The sequence below is a fragment of the Diabrotica undecimpunctata genome, chromosome 1 (genome assembly GCF_040954645.1).
Source record: "Diabrotica undecimpunctata isolate CICGRU chromosome 1, icDiaUnde3, whole genome shotgun sequence".
Classification (NCBI taxonomy): domain Eukaryota; kingdom Metazoa; phylum Arthropoda; class Insecta; order Coleoptera; family Chrysomelidae; genus Diabrotica; species Diabrotica undecimpunctata.
The window spans coordinates 121,211,605-121,230,627 of NC_092803.1; the positions used below are offsets into that span (position 1 = coordinate 121,211,605).

At 33.2% G+C, this 19,023-nt stretch overlaps 1 protein-coding gene across 1 annotated transcript in view; it reads left to right on the forward strand.

The window, feature by feature from the left end:
• The first annotated feature begins 1,925 nt into the window (after positions 1 to 1,925).
• The window catches only part of LOC140431234 (protein LZIC-like), a 29,542-nt gene continuing 12,444 nt past the window's right edge, over positions 1,926 to 19,023 (forward strand). Inside the window, exons 1-2 of the mRNA XM_072519171.1 lie at positions 1,926 to 2,116; positions 9,962 to 10,097. Of these exons, the coding sequence (XP_072375272.1) occupies positions 2,016 to 2,116; positions 9,962 to 10,097 (237 nt within the window). The 5' untranslated portion in view covers positions 1,926 to 2,015. The remainder of the gene's footprint in view (positions 2,117 to 9,961; positions 10,098 to 19,023) is intronic.

Consider the following 19,023-nt stretch of genomic DNA (forward strand, 5'->3'; position numbering starts at 1 on the left):
AACTGAACCACCGTACAGATTTCCGGATATCGGCTATTTTATCATTCTGGCGTTACAACCCTGCGTAGGTCCTAGCCTCCTCAAGAATGTCTCCTCACTCATCGTATTCCTATATTTCTCGACTATTTTAAGGGGATCATTATTACAGGTTATAAAAATCGGGATAGAGTCTTGGAATAATGGAAGTCTTACACGTAAGATTATGGACTTGGCAGAAGGAGAGTATAAATTGCTTGCATTCAACAGACGAAATGAAAGGGACGGAATAATAATTCCAGTGAATTTTTTGCTTGATAAAAAAGTGTTGAATGTTATGTGCGTGTATGCTCCTCAAACAGGGTTGGGTAAAAATGAAAGAATTTTTTCTATGATCCATTAAGAGACATATTTAGATATATTTCATCAGAAGAGTGAGTCATAACAGGACGGAATTTAATGCACATGTGAGTATATCTAAGAGAGGATATAAAGCACTACATGGAGGACTAGACTTTCGCAGTAGAAATTATGCTAAAAATAATATATTGGAGTTAGTAACAGCGTTATATGTAGCTATCGTTAACACATTCTTTAAAGAGAGAAAGTCAATTTATCTTTCTCAAATAACTAGATTATTTCCTGACAATAATAGAAGATTTACGTAAATGTAAGGATTGCAAGGTAATAGTTAGTGAGATTGTGAGCCAACAAAAAAGTTGCTTGTGAGATATCGAAGTAAAACGCGAAACGAAACAGAATTATCAGAGGACCATAAAAAAAATGAGAGATCAGGTCTATTCAGGGCAAGAATAGTAGAAAAAATGAGCTGGAACATGAAACAAAGTCCTAATACAATTGATGTGGTACAATGTACAATGTATTGTATTGTACAATGTACAATGGAGGAAAGTGGCTAGTATCATTAGAGATATTGTTATTGAAAATCCTCAGGAAAGAAGTTTGAAAATAAAGATACCTATGGTGGTCACACAAACTACAAGGTCGCCAAAAAGGAAGCGAAAGTGGCAATAGCAAAATTTAAAGGAGAAACATATACAGATCTATACGCTTAACTTGAGATAAGATCTCTCCGAGACGAAAATAATAAGTTTAATTAATAAAGAATTTGACAGAAAACCAGTTGAGCTTACGGAGACAGTAAAACCAATGGCCACCAAAATAACAAAGAAATTGTTCAAGCATTTCAAAAAAATAAAAAAAAGTTAAAGCGGTTGGATCAGGTGATATTCCTGGGAAGTACTGACATCCTAGGGGAGACAGGAACAAGTTGGTTAACGGGTTTGTTTGATATAATTATGGAAGTGGGACAAATGCCTGACGAATAGAGAAGTAGTGCATTAGTAAAGCGAAGGAGATATAGAACAATCCACAGTCTACAGGACCGGAACACTACTTTGTCACACCATGAAAATATAACAAAGAGTAATTCATACACGGATACGTCAAGAAACCAAAATATCCCAAAATAATTTTGGATTTATGCAAGGCAGATCAGTAACAGGTGCAATTTTCATTATAAGGCAAATTATGGAATAATACATAAGTAAAGAAACAACGCTCATATGGTATTCACTCAATTCACTAATCTTGGGAAAGTATAAGCTAGAGTTTTTCGATAGGTTCTGTGGTGTAATAACGCTTTCTTTTTGTAATGTCTAAAGCCTATGAAGTTATTTTGATTATATCTCTCAATAAACATATCAAATTTAAACAATGTTTTTCTAGTAGCTATGTCATTTTAGACAGTTAAAACTTAATAATTATCTCATTTACTTTAGAACATCAGTCATATAAACCCAAACAAACAATAATTACTTTAAAACATGTAAAAAAATATAAAGCATTATCTTAACAGATACATCAATAGCTGGCCTAACTATTACGTATATCTGTGATTCTTTCATGAAGTATGAAATTGACCGACAACTGTCAAATATGTCAAAATAAACAAACCCCGGTCCACTAACCTCAAAATTAAAAAATGTCAAGAATTTAGGTTTATATCTTTAATTATTATGGCTTCTCACGGAAAAGCGGAAACTGAAAAACTAAAGCAAAATTTGGAGAATCAGTTGGACAGATTAGTGGAACAGCTGCAGGATTTGGAGAATTGCAAGCAAGTTTCTTTCAAATTACTATTAGAAGATAAGAAAGATATACTTGACTTTCAAAATGAATTATTTGATGTATCACAGATCTATTTAAACCTGAATACGGAAATAGTTTTAAACTGAGCGATCTAAAAGGATTACTTGTTCTTATAAAATATTGTCTAATTATATCTTTATATTGCCTGCAATGGATTTATTAACAATGTATTGATTACATTCACCTGCATGACATATTGTTACTGCAGCAGCAATTTTCATAAGTTATTTGATTAAATTCGAAATGAATACAGAATTAAAAATTTGATTATAGAGATATGTAGGTAAAAAAAGTGGCTTTAAAACCTTTTTGTTCTAATCCTTCCTGTATTGTTAAGTTAAAAAGAAGGAATGGTGGAATTCAATTATTTTTGCAGGTGTACGTCACAGAATACTGAAACCTAAGTGCTAACTTAAAGGTCTAATGTATCCATAAAATGTCTGGTTTTTGTTTATGAATCTTTTCTTCCATATTATCACAGCACTTTCCGATTTTTCTTCTTCTGTAGTTTCCTTTATTTCTTTTACTGTACGAAAGAGGTTGTATTCAGGTGTATGAGTTAAAAATTATACTTTTTGGTTCTGGTTTCCTTGAAAGATTTTGATATTTGATTACTTGTAAAATTTCCCAAATTTTTTATGTTTTATTTCTGGTGCCACTTCTAGTACAGTTATGCTGTTACTGATTCAATAGGAAGGTCCAGTTCTCAAGAATAGTTTCTCTTTAATAACTTTTCCTTGCTGTTATTTCCTTTCTCCTCCACTGGTCCTAGACTATAAGATCTGTAAATTTACAAATGTCCAATTAAAAATACTTTGCTGTTATGTTATATTAATATCAAGGAATATGGATGCATATAGAAGCACATTTCAAATGGGACAAAGGGTCAGGGTTAGTATACTTCAAAATACTCCTGTAGATGGTAACTGCATAAAGTTTATTATATTATTTGTAGATTTCTACACATTTGTATTAAAAATTTTGAATCACAGTATTGTTTATAGTTCTAAAAAGTAATAAAAGTTAAAATATTATTTTATTTTCTACAAAAAAAAATGGTGCATGAGTAGGAGTAGATTTCTAATTTTAAATGCAAAAATTTAAGGTTAAGCATTCCCAGCCCCACTCTTTCGTATTTCAGAAGCAGTAGTCATTTGTTGAGGAGGGATGATGTGGTGGTAAAGATCTGATCACATAAGTGCTCCCTGGTGCCACAGGAACAGAAGTAAAAAAGTAAATTGTTCCTATTCCCTTTTTTGAACCAGCATATACCAAAAAATTGCATTTAAGTATGCTTCTATATGTGTCTATATTAGTTATTAATATTGTTAACAATCTCTCATTAAAACTACTTTTACACACAATTTTTTAATTATCTGGCAAATGAAACATTACCATTATAAATCCATATAAAAGCTATTCTTTATTGTGTTTTGTGTACTCACAGCACAACATTTATAAAAAATATTTTGACAAACTAAATTATTACAAACAAAAGTTTACTAAAAACACTAATTAAAACTAACAGTTTTACATTAAAGTGTACTAAACTAATAGTTTGGTACACAAATACGAATTGGCAAGGCCAACTATAATGAGCTCAAGGGATGCACTGCAGTGGACGCAATAATGAGCTTTTTTTTGTGATAGTGTTATACAAAATAGTAAAATAGAAAAATTAATTTTTTAAATGTGGTTTTAAACTCCAGTCATAATACCCTAATCTGTGTATCAGTGTTTGTTATTTTTGCATCTCACACATATAAAATATACAACACATAGAATAATAGAATTTATTGGTAAATATATATTATGTTTCAAAAACAAACCACTTTGCACTTATTTGAAATGCTTAGTTTATTTTCTTTAAAATTCTTTGAAGTTGTTTAAAGATTTTGTGTCAGCAGTTAGGAGCATTAATGCATGATTTGTAGTAAACTAAACATTTTATATAAAATTTAGTTTATCAGGAGCATTCTGCAGTACATCAATTTAGTATTGTTTGTGTTTAGTAATACAGAATAGTTTATCAGCTTACTGTGCAGTTTTAAAAGTACATTATCTTAGTGTTGAATTCAATTAACATAAAAATGCATTTGGTAAGTATACTGTAATTTTATTAAATTGAGGTTTCACAGTACTGCACAAGCATAATATTGAGGATATAAATCATCATCATGATCTCCTATTATGACTGGTACAGCTATGATATTAACATCATACTCTGCTGAGACTACTGCAGAAATTTCATTTACCATTACCAGAGGTAGAACATGATGGTCCTCTTTTGAATTCAATTGCTAGTGGATTTAGAGCTGCAGGTTGCATGGACAAAAAGGAATTCAACTGTATGTAAATGAAATAGTTTTTTGACAAAAATATTTTACTTATTTTTTTACGAAAGACATTTTCCAGTTGATTGTTAAAGAAACAGAGCTGCCCTTCAAGAGAATATCAACATCACATTTTCTCTGATTGAAGTACAAATTTGACATTATATTGGTATACTGTTATATGTCTTTGTACAGGTATCCATGTTTAGTAAGCTATTGGAGCACACACTCATTTGAACAGATTCGCAATACAATGACCTGTAGGCAATTCGAGAATATAACAAAGTATTTATGCTTTGCTGACCCACAACAATGTTCAAAAAAGGCAAACCAGGATATGATCCTTTGTTTCGTATCAGGATAATTTCACATAATGTAAATGAATGTTTTGATTCTATACCAAAGACACCACATCTTTGCGTAGATGAACAAATGTGTTCAACAAAAATGCAACACCATTTACGCCAATACATGTCTAATAAACCCCATACATGGGGAATCAAATTAGTTGTCCTATGCGATTTTTACGGATACTCCTATAGATTTTGAAATTTACAATGACGTTGGAAATAACGCCATCCTTCCAGGAAATCCTGATTTTGGTGCATCGTCAAATATAGTTATTCAATTTTCTCATACTATCCCTGACTTCAAAAACTACTTTATCTACTTCGATAATTTTTTTCACTTCATTGCCACTGCTAGTTTATCTTCGCATTTGGGTTATTTATTTCTTGGGAATTATTAGACAGCTGACCAAAGAAGACAGGCGATATACTGTGGAATATATAGCGATGGCATATGGTATTGAAGTAAGTACTGTACTTTGGAAAGATACAAAAAATGTATGTCTAGCTTCCACTTACGTAGGACAGCAGCCATTCAAACGAACACTTGATTAACAACAACCAAAAAAAAAACAATTTATTAGATTAGACTGTCCACAGAACGTCAAAGAATTCATATGTGTCATATGGTTAGTGTAACAGTCATATGGGTGGTGTTGATCTTATGGACGGTCTAATGTAAGTTTATCACTTGATTGACATAGCACTGACCAATGCCTATCTTCTTAATCATAGAATTTATCCAAAACCTTCTGAAAAGATCAAATTACCACTGTTTCGCGAGCCAATAGCTACTGGTCTCTGCAAATACTCACCAATCCGTGCAGTAGGACGACCCTCAAATCGGACAGCACAACCGAATATGTCTAGGACTGGAACAAACTCGTTTCATCCACCAGATGATGTGCGATATGACGGTATAGATCATGATTCAGATATGCATGACAAAACCGGTAAGAGAAGGTGTAAATATTGTAAGAAGTCTGATACTCAGGTCACAGATGACCATAACCATAACACGGATGGTTATGGTCATCCGTGCTCTGCTGTATTGCACAAAGGGTTAATCTCAAGTTATGTATAACAACATACTGCTTCTTTGACTTCCATCATAGTTTTACCTTCTTATTTTTATATTTTGTTACGTTTTTATTTTTATTTCAACAATAAAAATCATTTCTTTAGTTATTCTATTCAAATAAGACCCCTTCTAATTTTCTACTCCTAAACCGTTATGAAAATCTAGAGACGGTCTACTTCCTTTCTCATCTGAAGGTCAAACTATAATAAATATTAAAAAGATGAACATGAAATAAATTCTAACACTCATATTTCCCTAATTAGAAATTATCAGCGAGCTGCCGTCAGCAAACTTAGTATAGACAATTTAATAGTCAACGCACGATAATCGAGCAGGGCACAAGAAGAAGAGAACTCAGATATTTTCAACCATTAAAAAAAGGTTAGAGGGTTAAAGGTTCAATGACATTTTTTGTAAAGACTACTCTGAGGGTTAAACAAGTTCCATTGCTTTGTAAAGAACTTAGTGAACTTCATGATAATTTTTTTAAATAAACTTGAATAGCTTAATAGCAGTCAACCTCATCAATTGTTAAATTCGGTTTTGAAATTTAATGCTTTCATGTTTGATATGAGTGAAGTCTATAAGCGCCAAAAATGGATGAACAATATAATGTTCAATTTTTCTGAATCTAGTTAGAATTAGAATTAGAAATATGCTTTATTTCAATTTTACAATTTTCAACTCACAAAAAGCCAAAAAATAACTGTTGCAGTTTCGCAACGATATATACACATTTATATAATATTAATAGACTTTTTGTTAGTTTTGATTCTCCCCGTAGTATATTTAAACGTGTACAAGGGCACAGCGGTTTTAAGAACTAATTTACAAGAACGAGCCATCTGCGAAATAACACGTGTGTGTGTGAGATAAGGGATTCCATCATCTACAAAATCAGAGTCGAATTTTATCTTCAAACGAACACATATGTGTATGCGTTTTGGGTTAAGAGTACCTGACACTTCGCATCGGTCCTGTGACCAGGACAGACGTTAAATGCAGTTGGGGTGGAATGTCCATTATCAACTTTGTGGTTCCTGTGTATGTCGCTGAAGACGTAGTATGCGATAGCGGTGGTGCTATCATATCATTGGGTAAGGTCCAATACACCATTTATCTATGTTGCTGCATATATCAAGTACGTTTACTTGGTATTTACTTCATATTTGCTTTGAACTATTGTTAATTGAACATTTTGCATTTGTTTCGGTTTATTTACTGTATTGTACATTTGTATTTTGTTAACACCGATTTATTTCATGTGTGTTTTGTATTAATAATTGTATTAATTATTGTATGCAATGCATTATTAATTTGTTTTTTACAACGTTGACATATGTATCCGTAATTAGGTTGTTTTTTTTTTGTAATATTATTTATTTGTCTTTTATCTTTTTATGTATAGTATGTTTGCGGATATGGCAGGTTTGTCTTTTAGTTGTTAAATACGTCGTAGTTGTCGCTTTGTTTGAGCCATCAGTGTTCGATCCCTTAAATGGTTATCTTTTGGTGTCGTTTCATAGTAACTAATATTTAAGTTTGTATAAACTCTTGTTTAGTTATAATTGTATGTTTGGTTATGTATATTTATGTTTAATTGCACTTCTTTTTAAAATAGAGTTTTATATAGTCCTCTGGCTTTCATTTTTTATAGAAATATACATACCTAATGCGAAAGGGGAAAACCAGCGAGTTCTGGATTGAACAGAATATCTTCCCTTCCCTTTCTGATGACCCCAATTGTTAAATTTAGGTCATCGTATGTGCAGAACGCAACAATAACAGTAACAATTAAAATTTACTGAAAATTAATCGTAAATATCACAAAATAAAAGATAAAATGAACAATATATTGCAAAATTTAAATAAATTGCAAATTGCATAATAAAAGCTTAACTATTAAGTTGAAGTGGTTGAATATGATACCCAATTATAGATAAAAATACTTTAGTTACTTGTACATAAAGGTACTCTAATTTCTTAGTTATTCATTAAGGAACTCTTCTACTGAATAATTTGGTCTTTCAGATAGATATTTATGCTTTTGTCATCTTACGGAACTTGGTGAAAGATGTTGCAGATTTTAGTTGTAAAGCGAGATGGTTGTATAGTTTTTTTTGCAGAATACAATATAGATTTCTTTACTAACTCAGTGGACGGGATCGGTAAATAAACATCAAAGGTTGAATTTCTGGTGGAGTAGTCATGATTTGGTCTTGCTGGTAAAACATGTAGGTGTTTACGAATTCTGCAAACAGTTTCTAAAATATATAAAGAGGGAAGCGTTAAAATCACATGATTTTTGAAGTAGCTTCTGCAATGTGTTGATCTTCCGAGGCCAAACAGATGCTGTATTGCTCTTTTTTGCAATTTAAAAATAAGATTGGGCAGCTGTACTAGAACCCCAAAAAGGAAGACCATATCGAAGATGAGACTGGAACAAAAAAAAGTATGTTATTTTGTAAGATGCTAAATTGCTTTCCTTTGAAACAGATCTTATTACATAGCAGGCTGAGGCTAGTTTCTTACATAACAAATCAAGGGACAATTAAGGTTTCCGTTTATAAAAAAACCGAGAAATTTTACAGAATTAACGGTACTAATCTCGCTGTTATTAAGAAGCAAGGGTTAAAGAGCTCCTTTATAGGATAATACTACTGTCTTATCCACGTTAAAAGAGAGTAAATTAGAGTCGGACCAGGTTTTTATTTTAAGTAGATCAGAAATTATAGTTGCATAAGGAGTTGCTCCAGGTGATACTGGTATCATCAGCAAACAGAAAAAATTTTTAATCGATTTTTACATTAGTGGTGCCATTTATAACGAAATGGAAAAGTAGAGGATCCAGTACTGAACCTTGTGGTACTCCACATACAATGCTTTTGTGACTAGAGTCAATATACGAGTTTGCTCTAACCAGTTGTTTCCTATTCCCCAAGTAAGATTGGAACCAATTTAAAGAAATACCTCGAATTCTGTAGAAATTTAGTTTTTTTATCAAAATGATGTGATTTACACAATCAAAAGCTTTGGCATAGTCACAAAAAATAGTAACAGAATTAGTGGTAAACCTTATGTTGCACAGAAAACTTAACATCACTGGTCCTTTTTTTTTAGATAAAAAGCCAAACTGATTTTGTGATAAAATGTCGTTTTCAACGAGAAGAGACATAAGTCGGACTTTTATAAGTTTCTCAACAATTTTGGATAGTACCGGTAGTAAGGCAATAGGTCTATAGTAGCAGGCATTCGATTTTTCACGATACTATTGCATGATACTATTGATTGTTTGGATCAGTTCAGATTTATCAATCTGTCTTGTCAAGAATGAATTCGAGACCTTTTTCGAATTGGGAAGATAGGAAATAGGATCTAGTTGCGGCAAAATAGTTGATGTTATATTTTTACTCACATTATCGAAGTATTCGTTTCGATTTTCAGGGTTTGGTGAGAAGTTTAAGGGGTGGGTCAGAATAGTTAAAAATAATCGCAAACTGGACTATTTTGGCCATGTTATTTTCCATTATTGGCCATTACATGTTACCCAGATAGGTATAATATAGTTCATAGTATAATATATTTAATAATACAAGATGAGATAGACGGAATAAGAGGACCGGGGCGAAGAAGAACGTCATGGCATGAAAAACTGAATGGTTCCTCTGTATCCCTTTTCCGAGCTGCCATCAACAAAATTGGTATAGCTAATTTGATAGCCAACCCACCATAATCAGCATGGCACAGAAAGAAGAAGATATAATATTAACTAGTTACTTCATATAAATCCCCTCCAAATAAACCTCTGAAAGTCATTTCGCACATTGTGTATGCTGTACAATATTTGATAAATCCTTTGTTTAGTTTAAGTATTTTAATTTTTCTATCTTTCATAGAATGGACAATAATATTACCTCAGTATTTTTATGTTCCAAAATTCAGTTTTAAAAAATCTATTTGTTTGTCTCATGTAAACTTTTTATTGTTTTCTACTGTTACTTCTTTGTCTATGTTTTAATTATCCTGGTATATAACCCATTTTAAATTTGTAGAAATGAACTGGATAAAGAGGAATACGAAGAAACAAAAAATGACACTATGGATCAACTTAAGGAGCTTAATGATAGTTTAAGTAAATTAGTAAAAGGGGATATTTCTCTAATTAGTGCACTAAGTGCTGTTCAGCTGGTAAGTATTGTAGTTATTGCTAGTTTGTTTTATAACCTTATAACTTTTTATAACCTTTTATTGACGAAAGCTTATGATACAATACTCCTATGTAGACTATTGGAAGTACTCGAAAGCTCATCTATTAATACTACACTTGTGAAAGCAATAAAACGATTCTACAATGATCTTCGATCTAAAATAAAGATTAACAACCAGTTCTCCAAGAATTTTAGTGTAAATAAAGGACTGAGGCAAGGATGCAGTCTATACCTCCAATACTCTTCAAAATCTACCTGAGTGAGGCACTGAAGAAATGGAGGAGATCATGTTCTGGAATGGATATACATTAAACAACGAAACAACTCTATATACGCTTCATTTCGCGGACGATCAAGTAGTCACCGCATAAGACCAGGAAGATCTCAAGTTTATGACAAAGCGATTAATACAGGAATATGAGCGATGGGGAAATGTTAACTGAAGAAAAACGAAATACTTGTTCATAGGAGGAACTGAAAATGATAAACTAAACTTACAAGATGGAAATGTAATTTGGTCCTGTTCCGAATATATCTATTTGGGAGCAAAGATGGAAAGAGACGGACGAACTGAAACAGAAATCGAAGAACGAATCATAAAAGTATATAAAAAATCATAAAACTGAACTCACTTGTCTAGTCAAAAACTATCTCTAAAAAGATACAGCTATATAACAGCATTTTAGCTAAAAGCGCTGTACTTTATGATTGCGAAACCTGTCAATTCACCAAGAGAACGGAATAAAAAGTCCTTGTTCTGGAAATGGATTTTTGGCGCAGATCAGCAGGTATATTCAGAATGATGCACTTAACAAATGAAAGACAGAACAACCACTAACCTATTCACTAACCACTCGAAGAAATACAGCAATAACAGCTTATTTGGTACAGACATGTACACAGAATGACAGACCATTGCCTACCGAAGATAATATTGGATTGGTAGCCACAAAAACTCCATGTTCTGGAAATGGATTCTTGGCGCAGATCAGCAGGCATATCCAGAATGATGCACTTAACAAATGAAAGACAGAACAACCACTAACCTATTCACTAACCACTCGAAGAAATACAGCAATAACAGTTTATTTGGTACAGACATGTATACAGAATGACAGACCATTGCCTACCGAAGATAATATTGGATTGGTAGCCACTTAAGCGAAAAAAACGAGGAAGACCGTAAATAACATGGCTTAATGGAGTCTAAAAAGCAATGTCGGTATATAGTGGTACCTTCAGGAGCGATTAATAATTACAGGGACCCGATCCGTCAACTACGCATGTGCATTATTTGAAATGACAATGACATCAAAAGTGACAATCTCCCATCTAAAATAATCTGAGCAAATTTATAATATAAAAACGATTTAGGCATAAAAATCATTAATTTTAAAATATTTATTTCTACAGGTACATAGTTTTTACATTCATAACTAAAATATAGAGAATAAATAACTTGTACTCTCAGTAATAAGAAAGAAAATCACATTAATCTAGTGGATATTGACGACTTTGACATGAATAATCGAAGATTGTTTATTTTGTTGTAGTAGCATATCGATAGCCTAATGCTGACAGATCGTAACCCACAAAAAACTGAAAATTCATATTTTTGTGTCAAAGGCAAACAACCGTGCATCCCTATATGCTGTTAAATTTTCGTAACCTAAATAAAATAGTAAGGTGGCCATTCCCGCGATTTCTAACAAGTCCTAACCCGCTCGCGTTGTTTGTTTACTTCCAACTCATCTTATCCCACAGTGTAGCTTAAATGGCAAAGCGTGTTGGTAGTAATTCGTTTGACGTTTTGGGATAAAAATAAGACAAAACAGTCAAAAATGTTAGGAAGGGAATATACTGGTTATAGAAGGCTACAAAACATTGTGAAACATGATATTCTACGCCCTGAACGTAAAATGAAGCCAGCCTGTGTCTCGAAGTTTTGCGCTACCGCGCCGACTCGCTTTTGCCAAACAATATCAGAAAACTTAAGAAATATTTTTAAAATTTTGGGAAATGTCCTGGGAACAAAAAAGGATTTTCTTCGCTCATATGGTTACATACAAGGAGAAAAAAAGATGTTATGTAAATGGACCTTCCAGGCGAAGTGGTACCTACGAATACTTTCTGACAGTAAAAGGCGATAAATTACAAGTCTGCAAATTGATGTTTCTTAACACACTAGGAGTAGGAGAAAAGATTGTACAGAACTGGGTAAGCGCGGCACAAAAAGATGGATTTCTAGAAAGTTGTGACATGATGCAAACAAGGATCAAAGAAAAAAGAGAGTCTACACCAAAAGCAAAACAGGACATTTTGCGAGTACAGCATTTACGAGAGTTTCTGAACAGCCTGCCTAAAATAGAGAGCCACTATTGCCGCAAGTCTACTGGAAAGTTATACCTGGAACATAATTTTAAATCGAAAACTGAAGTATATAATCTTTATAAAGAACAATGTAAAGACAGGGAGGTACCATTATCAAATTGTAAATTCTCTACAGAATTTGACGAAATGAATTTAGCCTTGTTTAAACCATGCAAGGACCAAGGATATATGTTCATCTTACAAGATGAAACAGGTTACAGATGAACAATACGCATCCCACATTAGAGCAAAAGACCTAGCACGCGTCGAAAAAGAACCGATAAAACCAGAGCCATCGATAAAGAAATTTACTGTTTTGTCGTTGATGTGCAGGCAGTCAAATTGTGTCCAGTGTTACAGGCTAGTTCTTTGTACTATAAAACAAAGCTACAAGTACATAACTTTACAGTATATAACTTGTAAAACCATCGCAGCATGAATTTCGTTTGGAATGAGACTGAGGCAGACCTTGATTCATCTGTATTCACTACGTGTTTAATAAAACATCTAGAACAATATTTGACCTTTGAAAAGAAAAATGTTATAATATTCTCGGACGGCTGTGGTTATCAGAATAGGAATGTCGTCCTTGCGAATGGTTTATCTAGAATTTCTAGAAAGAGGCCACACTCAGATGGAGTGTGACTCTACGCACAGTCTAATTGAACGAAGACTAAAAAATCGGCAAATATTCCTACCCTCAGACTATATTTCGGTAATATCAGAAGCCAGGAAGAATCCTGCACCTTTGGAAGTATCCTATCTCACCCACACTTTTTTCTAAACTACAATGACTCTAAAAACTTTCGCTACAGCTCAATTCGTCCAGGTAAATCAAAAGGAGATTTGAAGGTAACAGATCTTGAGGCTTAAAATACCTACCAAATGGGGATATATTATACAAAGTGGCCCATGATCAAAAATATGAACTCCTTCCTCAGAGAAAGAACACCGTCAATCACGATTTGGTTTACGATCAACTTTATTCGAATAGATTAAAAATAACCACAAAAAAATGGAAGGACCTTCAAGATCTAAAGTCTGTATTACCTGCAGATGTGCACTACTTCTATGATACGCTGCCTCACGAAGACTTAATCACCAAAGACAATAACAAAAATCAAAAAAAGAAAGCCAAGATTTAAACTTATTATTTAGTTATTTTATTTTAATTATTCCTAAAAATGTTAACTGTAACGTTGTTTAAATGGTATTCGCTTAGTTTGCTACATTTTATTTAAAGTAAACACACATTTGTATCTGTTTTTATTTGAAATTAATAAAAATAAAAAAATAAGGATTATGATTTAAAATGACGTAAACCACACTTTTATGAGAACACCTTGAGTTATAATAACTTACTACATTTTCTAAGAGTTCGATATACTCGTAAGCCGCCATGACGTTGGTTACAATATGTCGTATCCCTTAGTATATATATACATCGGTTTAGAACGTCTTTCGACGTTGTCCGATACCTAAACACCATCTCTTCCTATCTTCGCAGTCGATTGTTGTTAAATTTCTTTCGCTCATGGACTTGTTTACGCCGTGTTGCCATTCTAATCTGGGTCTTCCTCTTTTCCGTCGACCTATCGGTTGCCATTCTATTACTTTTTTGGGGAGTCTTGATGCTGGCATCCGTTGAACATGCCCATACCACCTTAATTGTTTCTTCTCTATATCTTGAGTTATATTTCCTTCTATTCCCATACGTTGTTTTATTACATCATTTCTGATTCGGTCTCGTCTGGAAATACCTAAAGATCTTCTCATTGCATCCATCTCTACTGCTTCTATTCGCTTTTTGTTCTTTTCACTAATTCTCCATGTTTCAGCTCCATAAAGAAGAGTAGTTTTAATCATGGTCTCATATATATTAAATTTCCTTCCTTTCGTTATCTCTTTACTCCACAGTATACTATTGAGACATCCTAAGACTTTCTTTGCTTGAGTGATTCGTTTTTCTATTTCCCGTGTATCAGTTCCTGTATTGTCAAAGGCAACACCCAAGTAGTCATAGCTCTGACAGCAGGAAATATGTTGTCCGTTTTCGAGGTCTATGTTATCTGACTCGTTTCCAATACAAAGATATTTGGTTTTTGTTGTATTGACATTCATTCCCCAGTCGTTATATTCTTCTATCAGTTTTCTTAGCATGTACTGCATGTCTTCCCTGTCGGTCGCTAGCACTACCTGGTCATCAGCAAACTGGAGTGTATATATACATTCATTGCTAAGCTCTATACCCATCCTATGTACCTTTCTTTTCCATCTTTCCAATGCCGCTGCAACATATATCTTGAATAAGGTTGGTGAGATACAGCATCCCTGTCGCAAGCCTTTTGTAACCAGGAATTCTTCCGTTAGATATTTTCCTGTTTTTATCTGTGCCTTAGAGTCTCTATATAGTTCTTGTACAGCATTTATCAATGTGTGGTTGATGTTAGATCTTTTCAACGTTGTCCACGGTTTTGTTAAGGGGATGTTGTCATATGCTTTTTGCAAGTCTACAAAAGTAATATGAGTTTCTAGAGTCTTAGCCGATCTTTTTTCTATTATTTGTTTAAGACAAAATACGTTATCGGTGCACGATCTTCCTGCACGGAACCCGCTTTGTTCTTTCTCTTCATTGTGCTTCATCCCTTAGTACCCTGATCAAAATTAAACAAATTTATATTTTTACAATAAACTCACTTAGTAGCCATTACATAATTATTTATTTAAGAAAACATTACACAAGCAATCTTTTATAATTATGCTATACAGTTTTTTGTGCCTCTTGTAAAATTTTCTAAAATTGAGTTACGACCTATCAGCATTAGGGTATCGATATGGAGATTGTTAATTTTGCACCAGATAATTTAAAATATTTAACGTAATATACGTTTATGTATGGAGATTGTTAATTTTGCACCAGATAATTTAAAATATTTAACGTAATATACGTTTATGAGTGAAGATAAGTATTATAATAATTTATTATAAACTTAAATTGATTTATCGTTGTTAAAGTAAACAAATTATTTATTTGACTATTTAACTAAACTTTGAACTAAAATTTGAATATTTGACTATCCAACTTAATTTTGTATAAGTTAGGTTGGCATAAATCGTTGTCTTCAGGAGGATGTTTTCCAAAGTTGTCTCGTTCTAAGACGTGTTTAAAGTAGCTTAATTATTCAATACTCTTCCAGTTCAAGGGAATGTTGATGTTAAAAAAACATAATGTTTTTCTAACATCAACTGCTTTTTCTTGTTTTACTTGTAAACTATACTTTGGTATTATACCAGGATAATACTGGTCCATATTTCCATTCTTTTTTGTGACTGATTTATGTTTAATCATATCCTGCCGATAAACAGGTTCCCCTTTTACTAGTATCTTGTTAGATCTGGAACTCTTCTGTATATAAAACCTTTCGCACTCACTGATTTTAAAATGTAACATTGATGATTTCATAAAGTTTTACCACAATAAAAACAGTTCACTGACATTTTTACTAATTACGTAAATAGGAAACTATTAAAAACAATTTTCTTTGCCCTGATTTTATACCTGTGCAAACACAATATTAAAGATCAAAGTATAATATTCGACAAGGCAAGATACCGTTTAACATTTTCATTTGATGGTTCGAAATATTTCGAACGCAGTCGTCTCCCACATGCGCAGTTGACGGATCTTCTTCTTCTTCTTCTTCTTCAAGTGCCATCTCCGCGGCGGTGGTCGGCAATCATCATAACTATTCGGACTTTTGAGACGGCTGCTCTGAAAAGTTCATTTGATGTACATCCGTGATCCGTACCAGTCTCTCAGGTTGCGCAGCCATGACATTCTACGCCTCCCTATGCTTCTCTTTCCTTGGATCTTTCCCTGCATAATCAGTTGGATCAAGGTGTATTTCTCTCCACGTATAATATGTCCGAGATATTCTAATTTTCTTCTTTTTATTGTATTTAAAATTTCCATTTCTTTGTTCATCCTTCCCAGAACCTCTTTGTTTGTGACGTGTTCTCTCCATGATATTTTCAGAATTCTTCTGTACACCCACAGCTCGAATGATTGACGGATCGGGTCCCTGTAATTAATCGCTCATGTACCTTCTACTACAATTTATTGCAGATGCAACGATTGCATCCGCGATTGCAATGTTTTGTTTTATTTTCATATATTATTTTGTCTATATTGATGTGCCAACGTGTTCCCACAGATATATTATGATTGATTAATACCTTTTAGTAAAGTAGTAGTTTATCATTCCTTTCGTGTTCTTTATTTTGTTCTTACCTTCCCCATTCAAGATCTTCTGTATCTGAAATTCTTTCATCTAAAATGTTCAAATAACCTCAAATAATTCATTTAACAATCTACTACTACTACTACTACTTATCGGTTTATAACGTTCTCCGCCGTTTTCCGACTTCCAATCGCCACTTAGACCGGTTGTTCCATAAATCTTCTTCTATGGCCCTCTCTCTCAGTTCTTTATTTATTCCTTCGCTCCAACTTTTTCTCGGTCTACCTCGTTTTCTCTTTCCTTCTGATTGCCACTTTAGTATTTCTTTTGGCATTCGTTGTTCGTCCATTCTTTGTCTGTGTCCGAACCAGATAAGTTGTTTTGTTGTTAGGTCATCTGTGATTGTTCGTTTGATTCCCATTATTTCTCTAATGCGTTCGTTGGTAATCCTTTCTTTTCTAGATCTTCCTGCGGCTTTTCTCAAAAAATCCATTTCCGTCGCTTTCAGCGTTGACAGTGTTCTTTCTTTCATTGGCCATACCTCACAGCTGTATAAAGTGATACTTTTTACTATAGTCTCATATATCCTCTTTTTATTTTCTTTCCTGATGGATTGGTCCCATAAAATGGTGTTTAACATTGTGATGGCTTTTCTCCCTGACATATTTCTCTCTCTTATGGCTTTGTCTAATGTTCCATCTTGTGAAATAGTGATACCTAGGTATTTGTAGTCACAGCAGTGCTTTATCGTAGTGTTATCGTCTAATATGAGATCTTTTTGTTCTGCTCCAATGCACAGGTTTTAACAATCTACCCACCAATATTTCGTAAGGTGCTTAATCATAAACATCGTCATCCTGTTTTACAAACTCTGCCGAAGTATTTTTTATCTTTCTCTAATACTTTCAAAAACTGCAATAACATAGTAACGTTACGTCGTATGATGTCACCTTCATATTTTGAGAAATTTTAATTCTAACTGTTCTAATAAGTATAATTTTGTGTACATATTTGTTTTTACACTCTTCAGAAACCTTTCAGATTAATTATAATCAATAAAATATATAATAAAAAATAATTAAAAAAAATTAAAAATTGACATTTTTGGAATATGAACAAAAGATAGTTTTAAATTAAGTATTACTTATGACGATGTATTTTAATGTTTTGTTTAAAAAACAATAAAATTAATAGCGAGTATTCTGTCATCGAGCGTTGACTACTGCTTGTAACCGTCATGGAATGCTCTGAATTAAATCGTGAATGTATGCTTGAGGAATTGCATTCCACTCTTCGTGTGCTGCAATTCTTAGCTCATTTAGTGTCATAGAAACAGGATTTCTTTTCCAAATGCGACATTTTAGATGTGCCACATATTTTCGATCGGATTTAAATCTGGGCTGTATGATGGCCCATAAAATCTTTCAAATTGAACCTCATCAAGCTAATGAATGAATATTCCAGCGAGATGAGGACGTGCATTAACACGAATATGTCATATCCAATATGGAGAGCATATAGCAAAACATGATCTTGTAAATGTAAAATCTTGTAAGATGTCAGCTGTCATTCGCCCAATCACCTCCACAAGTTCGGTATGTCCTTCCCAAGCAATACATTTCCATAGCAGTATGCCCCATTACCAAATATAACGCGCTATATGAGGGTATAACTGTCATACCGTTCTCTGGACGAAGTTTCGTCCATGTGGCTTTCATAACTGAATTCTCGTCTGATCTGTGAACACAAAATTTTTCACGACAGTATTCACTGCTTAATAGTCCAATTGACATATTCAACTAAAATATTCCATATTTTTGTCCATGAGTGTATATAGAATAAGAATACTGGGCTGCATTTTTAAAGAATGCATCCTCCTAATACTCACATACGGAGTTTAAATTTTGATACTAATTAAAAAAATAACAATAAGACAAAGTTATTACTTTTACAGTCTGTTAAAGAATAAGATGAAATAAGAACTTATGTATACAAACACAACTATTTGGGTATGCAGCGGAAGACAGGCCAAAGAAGTACTCTTTTTAGTTGACCAAGCTTTTGCAAATCCTTATTTGCATCATCAGGGTGCTACAAGTCAATAAGCAAGATTAGTACAAATTACGGAATAAAAAATTATTTTGTATCTTACACTGATAATTGAGAGTGGTTGAAGGTTGGTAAAGGACCTCGGAGACAGTACGAGTTGTCGATGCTCACACTGCAATAAAACTCTGAGAAACGTCCACTGTTTTCTGACGAAAAAGTCGGAAGTTCTAGGAATAGAACTCAGCT